Source organism: Aythya ferina (assembly GCF_964211825.1).
Source record: "Aythya ferina genome assembly, chromosome: 6".
NCBI lineage: Eukaryota > Metazoa > Chordata > Aves > Anseriformes > Anatidae > Aythya > Aythya ferina.
Genome location: NC_140303.1, coordinates 25,052,957 through 25,069,953, shown reverse-complemented (window position 1 = coordinate 25,069,953; position 16,997 = coordinate 25,052,957). Strand labels below are relative to the sequence as shown.

Below are 16,997 nucleotides of genomic sequence, written 5' to 3'. Positions count from 1 at the left end.
ACTACAGAGTGAACGTTGCCAAAGCATTCACTCTGTAGCTTAGAAAGTCAAAATTTAATTTGGTTAACTAAGCATTTCAGTAGAGTGTAACGAGTTAAAGTTTTACAAGTAAAACTACTGTTTCTGTGCTCACTTAATCCTCAGGGTGAATGAAACCTTTACAGGATAGGTCAACAACTAAGCACAAAAAATTATGTTCTAGTAATCAGTGCAGAAAAAAAAAATAGAATACTTCTGTATTTACCAAATTGCAATCTGACTTTGAAAATACAGACATGCAGGAAGAAAATACATTATAAACACCTTACCTGATATGCAGCAATTATCAACTGAAGAATATTTCCAGAATCCTTCTGCAGTCGTCCAACAGTAGCTCCAGGAATAAGCTTTGCATAGTTCTGAAAACATGAAAAAATGAAAAAAATTAAACATAAAAAAAGACTAGATGATAAAGTAGGTGACAAGGAGCTACCACCTGAAAAAGAATGTAATACCTTGGAGGCAACTGAAATAAATAATAGTCACATTTTCAAGGACTCTTGCTGACTCAATAACACACTTGTCATATTAGTAAAAGTTCTATTGATAAGCGTTAATTTCACTGACAATTAGTGGGACAGGAACTGCTAAGTGTGCTTGGGAGTTTGATGCTATAGTATTTTCTAGCTATATTTTTTAAAATTTAGAATGAAAAAATCTAAATTTTAAATTCTTAACTGTTGATAGAATGGTTCTTTCAACCATTGTGTTTTTCTTTAAAAACAAAAACTAAAACTAAACAAAAGAAGAGATTCAGCTGCTCAACTGTTGCTGTAATATTTGAGTCTTGAACCCTACATTCAATGACAGCAGTCACTTTTTTTGTCCTTTCAAGCAACCCAGAATCTTGGAATCTTGTTAGCGAATGCACAAAACTTAAGAAGTTTCAACTAAGAGTTACAAGAACTTCAAACAAAGACCCTTAAAAAACTGCTGTCGGTTTCTGATTGCTGTAACACCCCCCACATTTTCCAGTGATCAGGGGCTACGACTGATTGTATGTTGACTTTATGTTAATAATATAGTGCCAATTTAAGAATTTATTTCAGTGGTAAGTGTTCCTTTTTTTTTTTTTTTTTTTTTCCATTAAATTGTATTCTGACACTAAAATGACATCTAGCAGATAGACTCTAAATATGCTTGATTAAAATCTTGCCTGATTATTAACTACATTAATTTCACTTGTTTGTACCTATGCCTTTTGAGAATAGTAAATGGTCATAGTTAAAAGCACATGTTGTAACATTCATTTTCATCTGTAATTTATCATAATATCAATGCTGTTATTTTAATTTAAAAAATTCCAGATAACTATTAATAAACATGGATAATTTGATACTCTTATATCACCCTATACTTCACATCTCCAAAAACACTGTGATTACTTTATACATTATGTATGGAATACTTATCATTCGTTAGATTTCTGAAGTGCTATTGTAAATCAGTGGGATTAACTACATTTTATGTTACAGCTGGTGACTTTGCATTCCTGCCTTCTCTTGTGAGTAGTGCTCTCTCAAGTACTCTTCTGAGAGCACTGAAAGTCTCCATTTTGAAAATGTGGACCTTCCATGAGCCGATTATATATATTTATATATATATATATATATATAAAAAAAAAGACAGTAGACTCTTGGAATTTAAAGTCTAGCATCCTTTAATCTGTGACATGCAAACCAAACAGCGAAACAGTGGGGATATCCTGTTCTGAAGACTTAATCTCCTGTTTGAAGAAAAATTCACTGCATGCTAATACAAAGATGATGGTGCATTCCCAGTCTAAGTGTGAATCTCCAGCTCATTGGTTAAACCTTACTTTTTAGCATAATTTCTATTAACAGGATGAGGCATACTGATGCTTTTGGAGTGCTACCACCAAAAACTATCCAAAGGATGCCATTGAATTTAGTCTTTAAGCAAATATTCATCAAAAGATGAACTGCCTTTTTCTAGAGATTCTCTCATTCATGTTAATGCAATTTGAGACTTACATGTTTTAGTTCAGTGGGGCTATGTTTAACTTATAGCAGTGTAAATGACAGGAGGATTTTCAGCATAAAATGTCATGCCAAATTTATTTAAAAAAAAACAAAAAAAAAAAAAAAAAAAAAAAACAAAAAATATTTGAAGTTCTGAATAAGTTTGGAGACTAATATTTTTAATTCAATTTTAAGCACTGAAATACAATCTGAAATAAATCAAGTTTCAAGCTGTATTCTCCCATGATATAAAAATAAATATTTTTTCAAAAAAAAGAGTAATTTCTGCTTTTTTCAGCAGTGCTCTTAGTTAGGATTAAAGAGAGAATGTTTTCACTCAACTAGTTTGAATAATTTTTTTTTAAGAATTCTGCTTGAAAACAAATAATATCAACAACAATAATTACTTGATGAAACCTTAAAGACTAGTGTTTTCTTTTGTACCAAAATAGGATTTACAGTTCATCAAAATGTCATTGTAATTGCAATATTCACAGATACTTTGTAAGTGAATAGTGTTTTTTTTTTTTTTAAATAAGTATATTCCCTGCTTCTTTGGTAAGACTCAGTTGAAACTAATGATACAAAACATTAGATGTGAATATATTTTAAAGGAATATACATTTTGTTTTTAAAATCTTTTCTTATAAATAAAATCTCAAATGATCAGGGCTGAGTGTAAGGACCTTCCTCCACTTTCTTGCATTTAATTTTAAGTGGGTTTAAAAATGTTTCCACATGACTGCTTTTAAAGTTCTTATGATCAGGCAAAACATGACTAACTTGACAGGGAGAGCTTCAGACCTAAAACTTCCCCCTCTTTTAAGGAAAGTAGCTGTATGGTCATATGGGAGGATCAAAACTAAAACCAGCTGTATTACAGGGATATACATTTTGTGCTCATGCAATCCATAATATTTTTGTGTTAGGTAATATGTACATATTTAAGTGAATAAACTGAAAATTCAGTTGAAGAGGATCAAGAATATTAAATGACTAAATTGTTTTGGGCTAAACCGTTGAAGATTACACAGGGCTAGAAATATAAAATACATATTTGCCAGTCTGAACACTGCACTTAAGACTATTGGAATCTATCAAGTCTATTTAAAAAGATGCTTTCTAAGTCCTCACAGTCATTTTAATGCACATTTGTCCCCAGTAACTGAATTATAAATAAGAGCAGTCAATTTTGGGTCTGATATAATTAGATGCAGAGTTCAAGTAGGTTTTAGATAAAATATCTGGGAAGAAGCTTTCTACCTTAAATGATAATTAAGCTTGGATGTTTTTTTTTTTTAATATGAGAGAATATGGGAAACTGCAGAATCCTCATCACTAAGGCTTTTTTTTTTTTTAAAGAGGGGTTTAATGGTGACACCCAAGTGCCAGTTTAGTCTCCTTTCCCAGCTCTTCCAGGCCATGTGAACGCTGGCCTTAAGACAATAATAGATCTTATTGCCTTGCTTTACTCTTTTTGCACTCTTAAGCACAGATGACTGCATGTTTACGTTTATAAATTTGAACCATGCAGGTGAAAACATGACACTAGAGTCCCGTTTGCATGTCCTACATACACCCTTGAAAGTATACTATGTTTTTGTTTTGTTTGTTTTTTTTAAAAAAAAGGCATTGTGAGACTTGATTTTTGTATTTGCTTTGTTGGATTTTTTACATCTACAGAATAGAAAGCAGAGCATAACAACTACAGAAATCCAATTAAGTGGCAGAAAGCAGTGCTGAAAAGATGAAAGTAGCAGATAGAATATATTCAATGGGATTCCTATATACAAGATTCTCCTATCCTACAAGATAGGAGATAGATAGTAGCTTTTTTCTTTTCTAAGAAAGAAAGTAACAAGAACAAAAAAATCTACAGTTGCTTTAACAATGACTTGCATTTTTTTGTAAGGTATAAATCTTCTTTTAGTGTTCCCAGTGAACAAAGGGTGCCACTTGATAACTGATACTGGTATAACACTGACACAAGGATACTGAAATAGAAAACCCCTGATAAGAACACTGTTGGCCAACTCTGAGGGTGACCACCAGCAATTTCCAAGGGAAAATACAATGCCATCGGTAAAATAAAAGTTTCTTTGGATAAAATAAGGCTCTGTAAATCAAAGACTCTTCTGAATTACCTTCTAGAATAGTCCTTAGTTGTGTAGCACCTATTGAAATTAGTGTAAATATTTCACTTCTCATAAATCGGGCCCTTATTAAGAAATGGTTGAACAATAAGATTTAGTAAAAGTTTCTTAATGCACAAATTTTAACAACGCTATGCTATGATTGTAGAATCCCACTAAATTTGGAAGTGATTGCCTTCTACTATTATTGATTTGAATTTTCACTGTTCAGCTCACAACTCAATATGTTTTTAAAAAACGCTCCAAGATGAAAAGTGCTTCCTCCATTGTTAAGGTTATAATCTGAGAATCAGTTTGTGAAAGATCTCACTCTTATAACTTTTGTCCAACACCTGGAGAATTATCCTTATTTGAAACAACTCTACAACTGGAACCAATCACAGAAGCACTGAGGGCCTTCTCAAGGACAGAAAATAGGAAAATAGAAACAGAAAACAGTACTGGTATGTACTGAAAGAAAAATAAATAAAACTCTCACGTCAGCTGAACAAAAAGAATTATCTCAGAGTTGAACATGAAGATGCTCATTTTCAGAATGTATTCTTGTTTTATAAAAGGATTAACAGGCTTAACTGTCCTCACCTAGCCTCACAAAATATAGAAATTTAATCATGCTGATTACACTGAATAGTTTAGAAATGCTTAGCTTGACAGTCCTTGTCTATCAACTTAAAAACTGCAGAGTGATTCAACTTTAAATCCAAATTGAAAGTTACATAAGAACTTCAAAATCAGTAGGTGCAGAAGAATTTTCCAAGTAAAAGAGCCTTTCTATGACTCTGATATATAATTTCCTAGATATTTTTATTACATAAATACCTTGAAGAATTGTATCCTTATTACTGAAATTATTATATTAGCTATGAAAAACAGTGAACCGTAAAGCAAATACTAAAGAACTGAACATTTTAGTTTTCTCACCTCATATATATGAACTTGTTCATTTGTTACTGCAAAAATTAATAAAACATTGTTTTGCACAAGTTTGTCAATTAATTGTCCAATTGTGGGATACTCCTGAAAACAAACAGAAGAGAGCCACATCAGTGCATTTTTCACATATCCAGTTGCAAATTATCTCCCATGAAACACAGTCAACCAAACATAATTAATACTATATTATTAGCATAAAATAAACTACAGTTGGGCAGTAGATGTATACAAAATAAAAGTATATGTAATTTCCTTGCCTTGATTTTAAGAAAGTTTCTTTGAGAAAAGTACAGTGTTGACCTCCACACTGGGACACTGGGTTCAGTAGCATCTGTGATACAGACTGAATAACAACACTGTGCCAAAGGAAATTGGAATTTGTACTAGTTATTGCATCTTAATCTGGGAAATTTTCGTACATGAACAGTGTCCTAAAGCTTTCTGAACTCCTCCTGAATTCACACCCATACAGGGAACAAGATTGATGAGTATGACAAAATTCCCTGTATGAGGAAATACTAGTCAGTCATGTCCCATGTGTTTTCCAGGTTATCAGGAACAAGATATATGCTTTTTTTTCTTTCACAGTTATAATCTATCATAATTCCATACAAATTGTTCTCTTTTTACAAAAATTTGCCACTACTAATAAAGATAATGGTAAATGTCTGGATTCCACAAATTTTACAAACTTCATTGGTAAAGGTATACTTTCACTGGCTTTTAAATTTGCTTATTTAAATTTATCTTTAACTTCTACAGAATGCAAGACTTATACAAAGTTCATAGCAAATTACCAGAACAGTTGACATGGAATATTCATTATTGTGGTCCAAATGGCAGTTTCCATCATTAGGAATAACAATCCCTGCCAGCTTACTGTCCATCCCAAAGTGGGAATCAGCATCACTCACAAACACCAGCAAATGCAGAGAATCATTCCTCCATCCAATCTTTTCCTGTAATTTAAAATACATTAGTTTAGCAGGCTGTATTATATTCACAAATAGAAAAGCATCAAAAGATTTGGAGAATGGCATCTCAAAACAAATGAAGGGAAACATCTTAAAAGGTGTATCAAATACATCGCATCATCTGTTGTACGACTGAGTGTCATTATCTTGAAAAAGATGTTGGTGTTCATTCTATTGTCTTTGGCTAACATTTTGTATTCCCATTCTCGTGTTTATTAAAATATGCTGGCCATGTTCAATTCAATCTGCTTACTACTCTAAACATAGTTAATCAAAAATATTTAAAGAAAAAACAATCAAGAAAACAGACCCTGTAATTATCCCTGGCAATTACAAAGAAATACTAAAATATTGCAATATGCATGTTTAACTTGATACAGCCAAAAGTATTTTCACACAAACCTAATGAGACTCTTGGACTGCATTAAAAAAATCTTGAAAAATAACGATCTGCTTATTTGATATATAAGCACACAATAGTGGAAGTGGAAACATACAGAATAACTAACATCATACCTACTATTTTAAATTACCTTGCAAACAGCTGCCTGCATAATTGCATCAAATCCTCCCTCTGGAGTGTCTATATTAGCAGAGATTCTCTGTCCTTTCACAATTTCATTGAATCTTTCAGCATCATTTGTTAGTGACAAAACATGTTTGTATCCAAAGGTGGGTAAGCACTCATATGGTACACTTCTGCATAAGAAATGAGACAGTTTATGGATGACGCAGAGAGAAAATGACTACAATGGCTACTTTGCAGGCCTGTCTGGATTAGTTTTTGGTTATGCATTTCTCTTCTGTGTCTGAGATAAGTCCAGTGAAAAACATAAGAGAATCACAGAGCACAAATACACTCAGTTGGGTTGCACACAAGCCTTCATAAAGCACAGGAAATGCCACCTAAAGCAGAGTAATTTAGCCAGTTAATATGCAGTCCTTGCTGTGCTCCCTGCCACATTTTGTTTTCATATTCAGAAGCACTTAGGATCTGTAGTCCCTTAATGACATTTAGAAAATACCATTAGGCTTCTCCATTTCTGCTTCAGACTGCAAAGCAGCGAAGGCTGGAGAGCCATCTTCTCCTCCTTGTAGATTAAGAAAGGACAGGAGCAGCACAGGTTTAGAGGATACTGCTAGGCCTCAAGGAAAAACACACAAAACAAAAACAGGAAAACAATGTTGACGGGTAAATGAATGAAATTGCTATTCCATGCTGGGTATGAGTGTGAATCTGTTTAGGATAGCAGTGTCATAAAAATCTTATATACATATATATATATATGTATATATATGTATATATATGTGTATGTATATATATAGAATACCTGTTTGCTAATCAATTATTATTTGCTAATCCAAATTCCTCTCTTTAAATAACGTAAGATGCAACAGTTTCAGAATATGAAATTAAAAGAATCAAATCTTGTTTCCCAAACTGACTCAGTTACTACCAGAATAGAGAAGAGATTCCAGTGAGGCTGTTAAATTGGATTTTACCCTCAAGATTAACATTATGACTTAATGTTGGCATGCAAACAGATGCAGGTACTTTCCCTGCCTACCTGCAAGGGTTGTTTATTTCTTCAGCTGTAGTTTTGATAAATGGTGAAACTGGCTTTTCAACAAAAGATCCAAAACCCAGCCTGAAGTTGCTTGTCAGCTTTGACATTTCTTTGGAAAGAGTTGACCCTAACTCTTTTATTGTATTCAAATCATCATCCATGGAAGCTGATAGATCCATGAGGTAATAGAGATCAATTGGATAATCTTCACTTTGGCGAACCTTGATCTGTATTGTTTCTTCATGTCCTGTGAAGGTCATGGGAAAATGGGATACATCTTAGTACTTCTAAGTAGAAATTATGAACAATGTCAGTTAGTTCATAAACTTATACATATACTTAAAATTATTTAGCATTTGAAATCATCAGTACAATTAAGAAAATAATTCCCTGGCAACAAAAATCTCAAATTGATTGTCTGAAAAATTAAAGCTGTTCTAGTGTTTTTCTAAACTGTTCTTTAGTAAGGCCGTAGCCATGGACTACAACTGATTGTTGTAATATAAAATATAAGAACATCTTTTGGGCAGTATGCAGAAAAATTCAGATAGGAAGATAATTAAAACTGGAGGTAGCACCTATGGAACATGCCACGTATGTTAGAAAGCCAAAGAAAAAGAGAGCATACACCAGGTTTTATTCTCAATTGCAACATGCAATTGTAATCACATAGTATGACCTAACTGAATGTTTCTTATGTTTCTTTATTCCAAATTTTCTCCATGAAAAATACACATCTCATGGACCCCAGAGTAGGTCTGGAGTACTTCCATAAATGTCACTAGTACCTTGTAAATCCTCAAGGCAAGATTTTTATACTGCATCTGATATATGCTATTTGCCAGACCTGCAGAGAGAGAGGCAACAAAAACAGGGCTGGATAGGTATGGGGCTATTTATTCTCTCAAAGACACCTTAATTGACAGAGAATACAAGAACTAAAAATTAAATCCTTATTTTTATGATATACCCAGCACTTCTGAAGGATTTTGAACTCAACCGAACATAGATTTCATTTGACGAGTCAAATGACAGATAATTTTGGACTCAACAAAAGTATTTTGTCTTTTATCAAGATTTTTTTTACACCATTCAGTCTGAGTATATCACAGTATCTCAGTATATCAGCAGAAAAAAATAAATTCTGTATTTATGAACTGAGTGATTTACCTGGTCGCAGTTTGAGAGTTAATTTTTGAGGAGAAATCTGCGTGACATCGGAATTGTTCTTCTGGGTCGATACAGTTAGTGGCATGTTTCTATGAATTTCCACTTCTGAAATGGGAAATTCAATAAAATTCAACTGGCATCCTTTTGATAAAAGGTTTTCTGGAGTATCACACCTCCCATGAATTCCAGCTGAGTCGGTGTAATTCTAAAGCAAACAGGAAAAGGAATGGATGAGTTAAATGTATTTACTGACTGGCCACCAGCACCTGGCTGACAAAAGGTCAATCCAATGCAGGGGAACCAGAAACAAAAGGTGCAAGTTATATTATACAATAAGTGCAGACTAGTGCAGAAAGAGAACTAGGTGGCATAGAAAGCTAAATTTGCCCTTCATGGGTCATGTCTCACAGGTGTATAATTAATGTAACTTACACCAGTCTGGTGTCCTGGAAGAAACTGCTCTATTGTTGGGGAATGGGAATTGTGCCACTTACATTTGGCTTCTCTCAGCACTGCAAATGGGAACACAAAAGCCCTGTGAGCTTTTTTTTTTTTTCCCCTAAGGAAATAACTTACAGGACTATGCCACAAATTCCTAAACAGTGTTTGAACTGCTGGTGGAATATTTAATAACACAAAAGCAAATAATAAACTCCTACACATTTTCTGAGAAACTGGAGGTGGGGTGCGTAGAGTTCACTGATCACTTTGTTTCCTTCTGACCTTCTCTTTCTCCTGAACACTGATTTTACTCATTCACTGAAGCAGGTGGAATGTCCTCATTACCCTCACTGGTGCCCAGCAAGCACCACAGCTCCTCTTGCTCTCCAGCACTCGTTGGGCTCCTGCTGTGCTCACATCTGTCTGCTCACATCTGGCTCAGTACACTCTTTGACCTTCTCCCCCACAGAGGGAACCACAAGCCTATCAATATCACTTAGATATCTTGCAGTTTATTTTTTTTCCTCATTTCAAAGCACTTATTATGCATTCTTCTCCACAACACTGCAAGGTGGGTATTATCCCCATGTAATAGTGAAGTTAATGGTTAGTTTTACAAAGAGGTTTCTGTGCCTTATTAGCATTTCCTAGAGCTATGTCTAGAATTTAGATCTGCAGAATCATTCAGCTGCCTCCTGAACTGGAAACCACTCTGGCCCAAAAGGCTTTTTGGTCAAAACCTGTGACATGCCTGGGAGAACTGGCACCAAAATGCTCAACACCTGGTTTATGGTCACAGGCCCAAAGCATGGGACCATTCTTTTCTCCCAGGTTTGGATAAGCAATCTTGGGTTCAGCCATTACACCACAAATACTCTCTGAATTCAGTAACTGAGAAACTCCCTATCCAAAGCAAAACTAATTTACTTTAAACTTATTAAAAAGAGAACTTGGCCTCTCCAACCAAAATTTCATCCTTCATGGATGAAAATTGTCGAAGACCTTGTGTATTTTTGTGGAAGCAACACTGAGACACCTGGTGGGAGCAGCGGTTTATTGTGCTTCAGACCAAGTCTGATGTCTTTGCCTGGAGAAGACTCTCACCAATTGCTTCTGAATTACAGCACACACAAAGATCATGTAAGATTCCAAAAATTTTGCAGGGAGAATATCTCCTGCAGTTACACACTTTGAATTGCTGGCTTTTTAGAACATGTATGCAGAAGCAAACTAATATTTAAAATATAGCTAGACAATGTGTTTTTATCCTGTAGAGATTTAAAACAAACAAACAAACAAAAGGTAATAGTTGAAATCACGTGATCAGGTTTTACTTGAAATGAAATTTGTTTTGGTTGTTAAGTACGAGCAAAAACTACTGAAAAAAAATATTTTTTAAAAATTATTATTTCCCCTCCCCTCCCCAAAACATTATATGCGAATTGCTAAATTATTTTTAGCAAACTTCTTTTTTTTTTAAAAAAGGTACTTTTTGATCTTTTTAAGATACTTCATGCAGCAGCACATTAGCACCATCCTATATATCATCTTGCTGATTAGCAATAGCAACAAAAGTTTAAATCAGAAACTACCATTATTTTATTTTTCTATTGTTTCTGGCAAGTTTTTAATTATGATAGCTAACTATTTTGCAAACACTTATTTTGATAATAAGATTGATAATTTGTATATGCAAACTGACTGACTGAAGTACTTTCTGTTTATACTGCCTGAATTGGTATATGATGATATAACGTAAGATGCAGTCTGGTCTAGTATTTGATGCTTCATCCTTAGTGCTCCGGGTGAGTCAGCCCTGTGGTTGATGACCTGAGCCCCTCTAAAAGCACTTTTATTTCTGCGTAAAATGGGAACGTTTTTTAAAAAAAGAGAATAATACAGCTTAAAGTCTATATTTGAATTCCACTTTTGATCCTCAGAAAGGCTTCACTAAGCACTGCATGCATTACAAAACCACAGGCTAACCCAATTAAGTCAATACTTCATCACTCAGAGCTACTACAAACATTTCAAGTTTTACTTTGAAATTTTTTGTATCATCTACCTCTTGGAAACACCAAGCGCAGTGTGGTCCGGAAAGCACACAATCTTCACAAGTCACTGCACTTTCCTGAGAACAGGTCCCTAAATTTAAATAAAAGAAGACAAAAGACTGTCAATAATGTGCTTAATCATTCAGCTTATGATGAATCTGGCTAGTTAGAGAATGTGGGAAGTGAAAAATGCACACATTTAGCCATATACAGGATTACTGATGAAGTTATTTCATAAAGACGTTTCTATTGGTAGAATATTAACTCTCTGGAAAAACAATACAATTACTGACAATTAACATACTTGCTTTTGCATGCTTTATAGATGTGTATTCAATGAGAACATGCTACTTGTTTGATTGAGGGCACTTGATAAAACTTTATATTTGTTTCTGGTATAGGGCATGTACAACATTGGCAACATAACCAGAGATACTAAAACCACAAAATTATGTACATTCACTGTATATACTTAACATTGCTTCACCAACATCTGTAGATACATGATATGATTTTAATTTATTGTGCAAGTACTGGTGAAACATTCAGTCACATACACAGTATTAAGTTTCTCAGTTCAGACATTGATTAGTATAACCACAATTGCTCAAATGCCTGTCTCTTTTACATGTTCTGCTATGTAATGACCACATAAATCTTAAATGAATTCACAGGGTTGCCCTACAGCAGTATGTCAAAAAAAAAAAACACCAGTCGTCCAAGAGAAAGGAGTGATTAAATACAGAAGACAGAAAGCTATTTAGTATCAACTTAAAGCAAGAAACAAAGCAAAACTGGTTTAGAAATGGACCCCACTGCCCCCGAGTCTTACCTTGAACATTGTTATTTCTTTGCAGAAATAAGAAAAAGAAGCAAAGCAATTCAATCCCCATTCGTTTTCAGTGCTGGCTGTGTGACAAAAAATATTAACATGTTATTTATCGTCTGTGGGAAGACAGAACATCATAAAATCCATACATTCCCAAAGCGTACGTTTTAAGAAGTCACCTACACTGGACTGCGAGGAATCTTCAAACCTATCAGGGCAGAACATGAATGAAAATAAAAACAACAGCTACCTGGGCAGGTAAAGACGGCAAGCTTTGCATAAAAGTAACCTGAACATGGTTATCACTTCCTTGTTTTCCTGTACTCCTTATAAGGTATACAATCAGAAGGAAAATTCATTCAGGTGAAGACTTCTGTCAGTTGCAGTCACTCTGGGTCCTAGAGCAAGCCATCCAAGCGAGCGTTTTTGGCGTATACAGGAACTCTAAAATGCTCCTCTAAAATAACTCCTTTAATTGTTCCCTGAGAGAGTGTGTTAGGCAGACAGGTCATACGATTGCTAAGTAAATATACCTGGAGAGATGTAAAAATCCCATTTTTTCAGATTCCCTGGTGTGGAGGGAAACTTGTAAAGGCAACTGCAAAAAAAAAAAAAAAAAAAAAAAGCAATCAATTGTTATAATTGAGGACCTGGATCTTGGTAATTCAAGACACAGAGTACATTTATTTTATTAACATTGCAAAGTGGAAAGGAAATGCTGCAATCGTGGATTTTTTAATATGTAGAGGAAGGAGTAATTGTATTCCCAGTTCTGCAACCGACTTGAAAAAAATCACTTCAGCTTCAATTCTGTGTAGTAAGTGCCTAAATATTCTATGGCAGTACAGCATGGATACAGCAACATAACAAGTTTTTGCTCCTCCCCACCCCTTGGAATGAAGGGAAAATATGCCTTTCTTACTGCATTATTGCATTATTAAAGGAAATAAAATTTCTTATTTCTGGATATCATCTCTTCACATCTTTTATGCTTTGCTATTTTCTGTTTTGAAAATAATTTGCTCAGGATAAGTCCTCTTTTATCTTAAGAGTTCGCAACTGACTCTACACACTGCAGTATAAAATTAATATTTGATCAGTTGTGTTGTTGATCTACCCTAAAAGCATATATCCTTTTTTTTCCACAGTCAGAATCCTACTGAAGCTGTGAAGCTAGCTTGTAAAAAAACCTAAGCTGCTCTCACCATGAGAACTGGCAGGATCAGACCTCCCTTTTCAAACCTGGTGGTAGCTGCAATTTTGGGGCAGGATGTGACAGTAGGGATAGGTCTATACTAGTAAGCTCAACATGCCTGGAAACATTCCTGGGCATTGAGGCCAACTGGCACAGAAAGACCTGAGTTTATGCTTGCAAATTGCCTATTGGGACCATTCTAGCAACCAAAATGTGCCCAGAAATTGTTTGCAGGGAGTGTTAATTGGAAGAGGTCAAATTCATGCCAGGGAGCATTTTAACAGTTTAATAGCACAGAGAATCTCATTCTAGTGCCTGGAAATATTCCCAGATACATCCGATTTTACTAGTATTTACACGGTCTACGGGTATTTTCGTAGCAGCTCAAACTGGATTACGTCAAGCCTACCTTTGCCCTGCTCACACCCCTTCGCTCTTACCACTACTGATGTCCAAACAAGCAGTGAGCTGATTCAGCCTGATCCAATTAAAAGCCAAGCACCTTCCGTGGGGAAGGCTGGGGGGCTAATCTTCCCCTGGGTGGGTCCCCTGAGCTGTGTCACTGCCCAGCCCAGTGTGAGCACCGGCTCAGGAGAGGGAAGAGGAAAGGCAGGCAGAGCTGACAGGGAAGGTGCCAGCATGATAATTTGAATTTAGCCCAGCTTAGGTTCTTGTGGAACCACATCCTAACATTTCTGTTTACAACAGTAAATTCTTAAGTTTCCTTCAACTGCTTTCTAAACCTTAGAGTATCCTTTGTGAATCATGTGTTCACCTACAACAATTCCTTGTGGCATGAAAACAGCATCAATTATATTATGTTCCCTTAGCTGGTGAAGACACGGGTCTATGAGGACAATGTCCATAACCACAGAAGGTCAAAATGAAGTGGAGTTGACTGTAAATGTTTGCTCATACAAAGAAAAAAATCCTCCTATAAGAGCCATCCAACACATTTTATTTCCCCGTCTTTAATTTACATTTGTGTGTACGTCCTATACTACTGTTGCTATGCCTACAGCCTTGCAGAACTCCAAGAACTAGTGCTTGCCCTTTCAATGTACAAGTTCATTTTGCAGCTCTCGCTAGCCCCTGGTAATATAACAACACCTCAAAGCCTACACTCAAAGGACTTGATGACAGTCCTTCAGCCACCAAAAGACACCAGAAGTCTCCCAGGTTAAGGACCAGCCAGCTGAACAGCTGGCACTTAGTAAAGGCTTATTTTTAGATTCAAGATATCAAACTTTTTAGTGCAGAAAGAATAATACAACCTACATAAAACTTACAAGTTCGGTTTGATAGCATCAGTTCTCCATTTGTTTGTGTGGTAATATTTTATATAGGTCTTGGCACGGACAGCATGACTGGAGGCTAAGTGCCTGCCTCTGAATGGGATGGCTGCCAGATCTGAGTTAAGTCTTGCCTTGAGTAAAATAACTAAGTTTCTGCAATTTATTAAGAACAGACCTCCCCAGATTGTAGAGCAGAGGAAGAATAGACAACAGCAAAACAACCACAAAAACACAAAGGAAAATATACGGAGAGAAGAACCGAGGTTAGTTTTGACTTTTAAAAGCTCCCACAATGAGAAGATCACAGGACTGGACAGAGTGGGACTGACAATCTCAGCGATAGGGGCACAGGATGATAAGAGAGGTCCGGGAAGGAAGATAGCATCTACAAAGAGCAGATCTTGGGCAAGGCAAGAAAACCTAGGTAGGATGCTGATATAATAGGTTTGTTTTGCAATGTCACTAAACATCTTATATGATATCTAAAGATAAATTGACCAGGAAGTTTGTCTATTAGTGTACTGTTTTACTGGCTTTAGCTATCACAAATACTAGAAGAGCACGATCTGGAATAGCCATGCTGATGTGGGGAGGATGGCCTCTGAGGTCCTGGCACTGCTGGATCTGACAGCAAGATTCCCTTTCTTTAAAAAGGTTTGTAAGACAGTCTTGTTCTGTTAACTCAAACTAGAGGCATCAGCCCAATGAAGTATAACAAATGGTAGTTTATAGTACAGACAATGCAGTTATTACTGGTTTTATCAGCCACTACACATTCATTTTGGAGCAAATTCTGGTCTTGCTTAAAACAGAGTTATGGTTTTACAATGACACAACCCAGCAGAATACAGCTGTTTATCTTTCAGTATGGGCAGCACTGAACAATGCAGGTCTGTCCTTCTCTAAAAGGTAATAAAATTTGTACAGGATAAAATCTTTACTGCATTTTTCCCCATACCTGGCACTTACAATACGTGAAAGATAGCACAGAATGATATGATGGTCATCCAACCAACCTTTAACAAATTCATTGGTGAGCAGCCAACTTTGAATATAGAGAATACAGAAAAAAAAAAAAAAAAAAAAAAAAAAAAGAAAAGCTAATGATGTGAACAGGGGATAAGAAATAAACCAAAAATATTAGCCTCAGGTAGCATTTCATTAATAAGGCTTTTTTCCTCTTTAGAAAAAGCTACTAATGTATGGCTTTTCTGGCACATTTAGCCGAATCCAAAAGTCAGCCTGGTGACTGGGTCTGTACAAGATCCAGAATGGAAAGTGTTTGCATACAAAAGCATGCCTCATCATTGGCTCATTTAAATCTAAAAAATGACTTCATTTTAGAAAAAATACCAGCCTCTCCTGCATACAGGGCATGAACTGATGTAGCATAATTATATATACAAGAAGACCAGTTCAACAGAAATAAACAATTAGTTCCTCCTGTGCTAGACAAAGCCTGGAAGAGGCGGCATGTTAGCTCTAGTGAAAGCCTACCAGTCAATGCAGAAAAGATCCGTATGTCCCAAGCTCATTGGAGCAAGGAAAATCTCTTTGAATTAGAAGCTGGAGAGCTATTCACATGGAGGAGAAATTCTTGTAAGTTATCTCTCAGCTTCACACCCAACCCAACTCTTAATTCTCAATGCTCTTCTCATACACACTCAATCTGAAAGCTTGGAAAAATACCGAGTAATTTGAAGTCTGGACAGCCCACATGCTGAAATGGTTCTTTGAGTATTTACAAAGGTGGAGGAAGTGTCTTCTGCCCTTCAGAAAAAATCTCTTCCTGCCCCTCATCTGCCAAGTTCTGTGGGAATGGAAGCAGTGAGATGGAGATCAAAATTTAGGGTAAGCCTTTTGACCAGAAAGATGGCAACTGAAGAATATGCAAATATTACTGAATAAGTGAGAAAAAAAAATCTTAAAATGGTGAAGCTGTTCTATAGCTGCACAGTCAAGTGGTTCCTGACTCTTGGGCCAGCAGAAATGGAAGGCACTTTTAGAAAAAAATCTTCCCCAAAATATATCCCTCACCAGCCTGACAGCCCTAGTTCCAAAGAACAGCTACGACAGATGTTTCAGAGGATGGCTGTCAATTAGCTAGGCAATGAAGCCTGAAAAAAGTTTCCAAGCTTAGATTCAGATCTAAGGGAACAGAGGTGATTTGAGTAGCCACATAGCAATGGGAATATCCTGTGAACAAGTCAATCCAGCACTGACAGAAACTGCTCGCAAATATGGCAATGACACTAGGACTGTCCTGTCCCCACCTTTGCTGGCAATACTTTGGGGAGATCAGGAAAATACATTTAAAGAGGAAACAACAATCCCTAATGAACAATTGTGTTTCATGGGGAAATT

General features: G+C 35.8%; 1 protein-coding gene across 7 annotated transcripts in view; it reads right to left on the bottom strand.

Moving 5' to 3' along the window:
* The window catches only part of ITGB6 (integrin subunit beta 6), a 53,510-nt gene that overhangs the window by 19,226 nt on the left and 17,287 nt on the right, over positions 1-16,997 (bottom strand). For 3 of the 7 annotated variants that reach the window (XM_084524221.1, XM_084524220.1, XM_084524222.1), the window contains 9 exons: positions 12,677-12,741; positions 12,147-12,223; positions 11,326-11,405; positions 8,820-9,024; positions 7,650-7,896; positions 6,615-6,780; positions 5,905-6,066; positions 5,096-5,191; positions 309-398 (listed from right to left, as the gene is read on the bottom strand). In XM_084524221.1, the coding sequence (XP_084380347.1) occupies positions 309-398; positions 5,096-5,191; positions 5,905-6,066; positions 6,615-6,780; positions 7,650-7,896; positions 8,820-9,024; positions 11,326-11,405; positions 12,147-12,207 (1,107 nt within the window). In that variant the 5' untranslated portion in view covers positions 12,208-12,223; positions 12,677-12,741. Of the gene's footprint in view, positions 1-308; positions 399-5,095; positions 5,192-5,904; positions 6,067-6,614; positions 6,781-7,649; positions 7,897-8,819; positions 9,025-11,325; positions 11,406-12,146; positions 12,224-12,307; positions 12,433-12,676; positions 12,742-16,997 lie in introns of those variants that run through there. The other 4 variants (XR_014694510.1, XM_084524219.1, XM_084524223.1 and 1 more) reach the window with 3 other exon arrangements.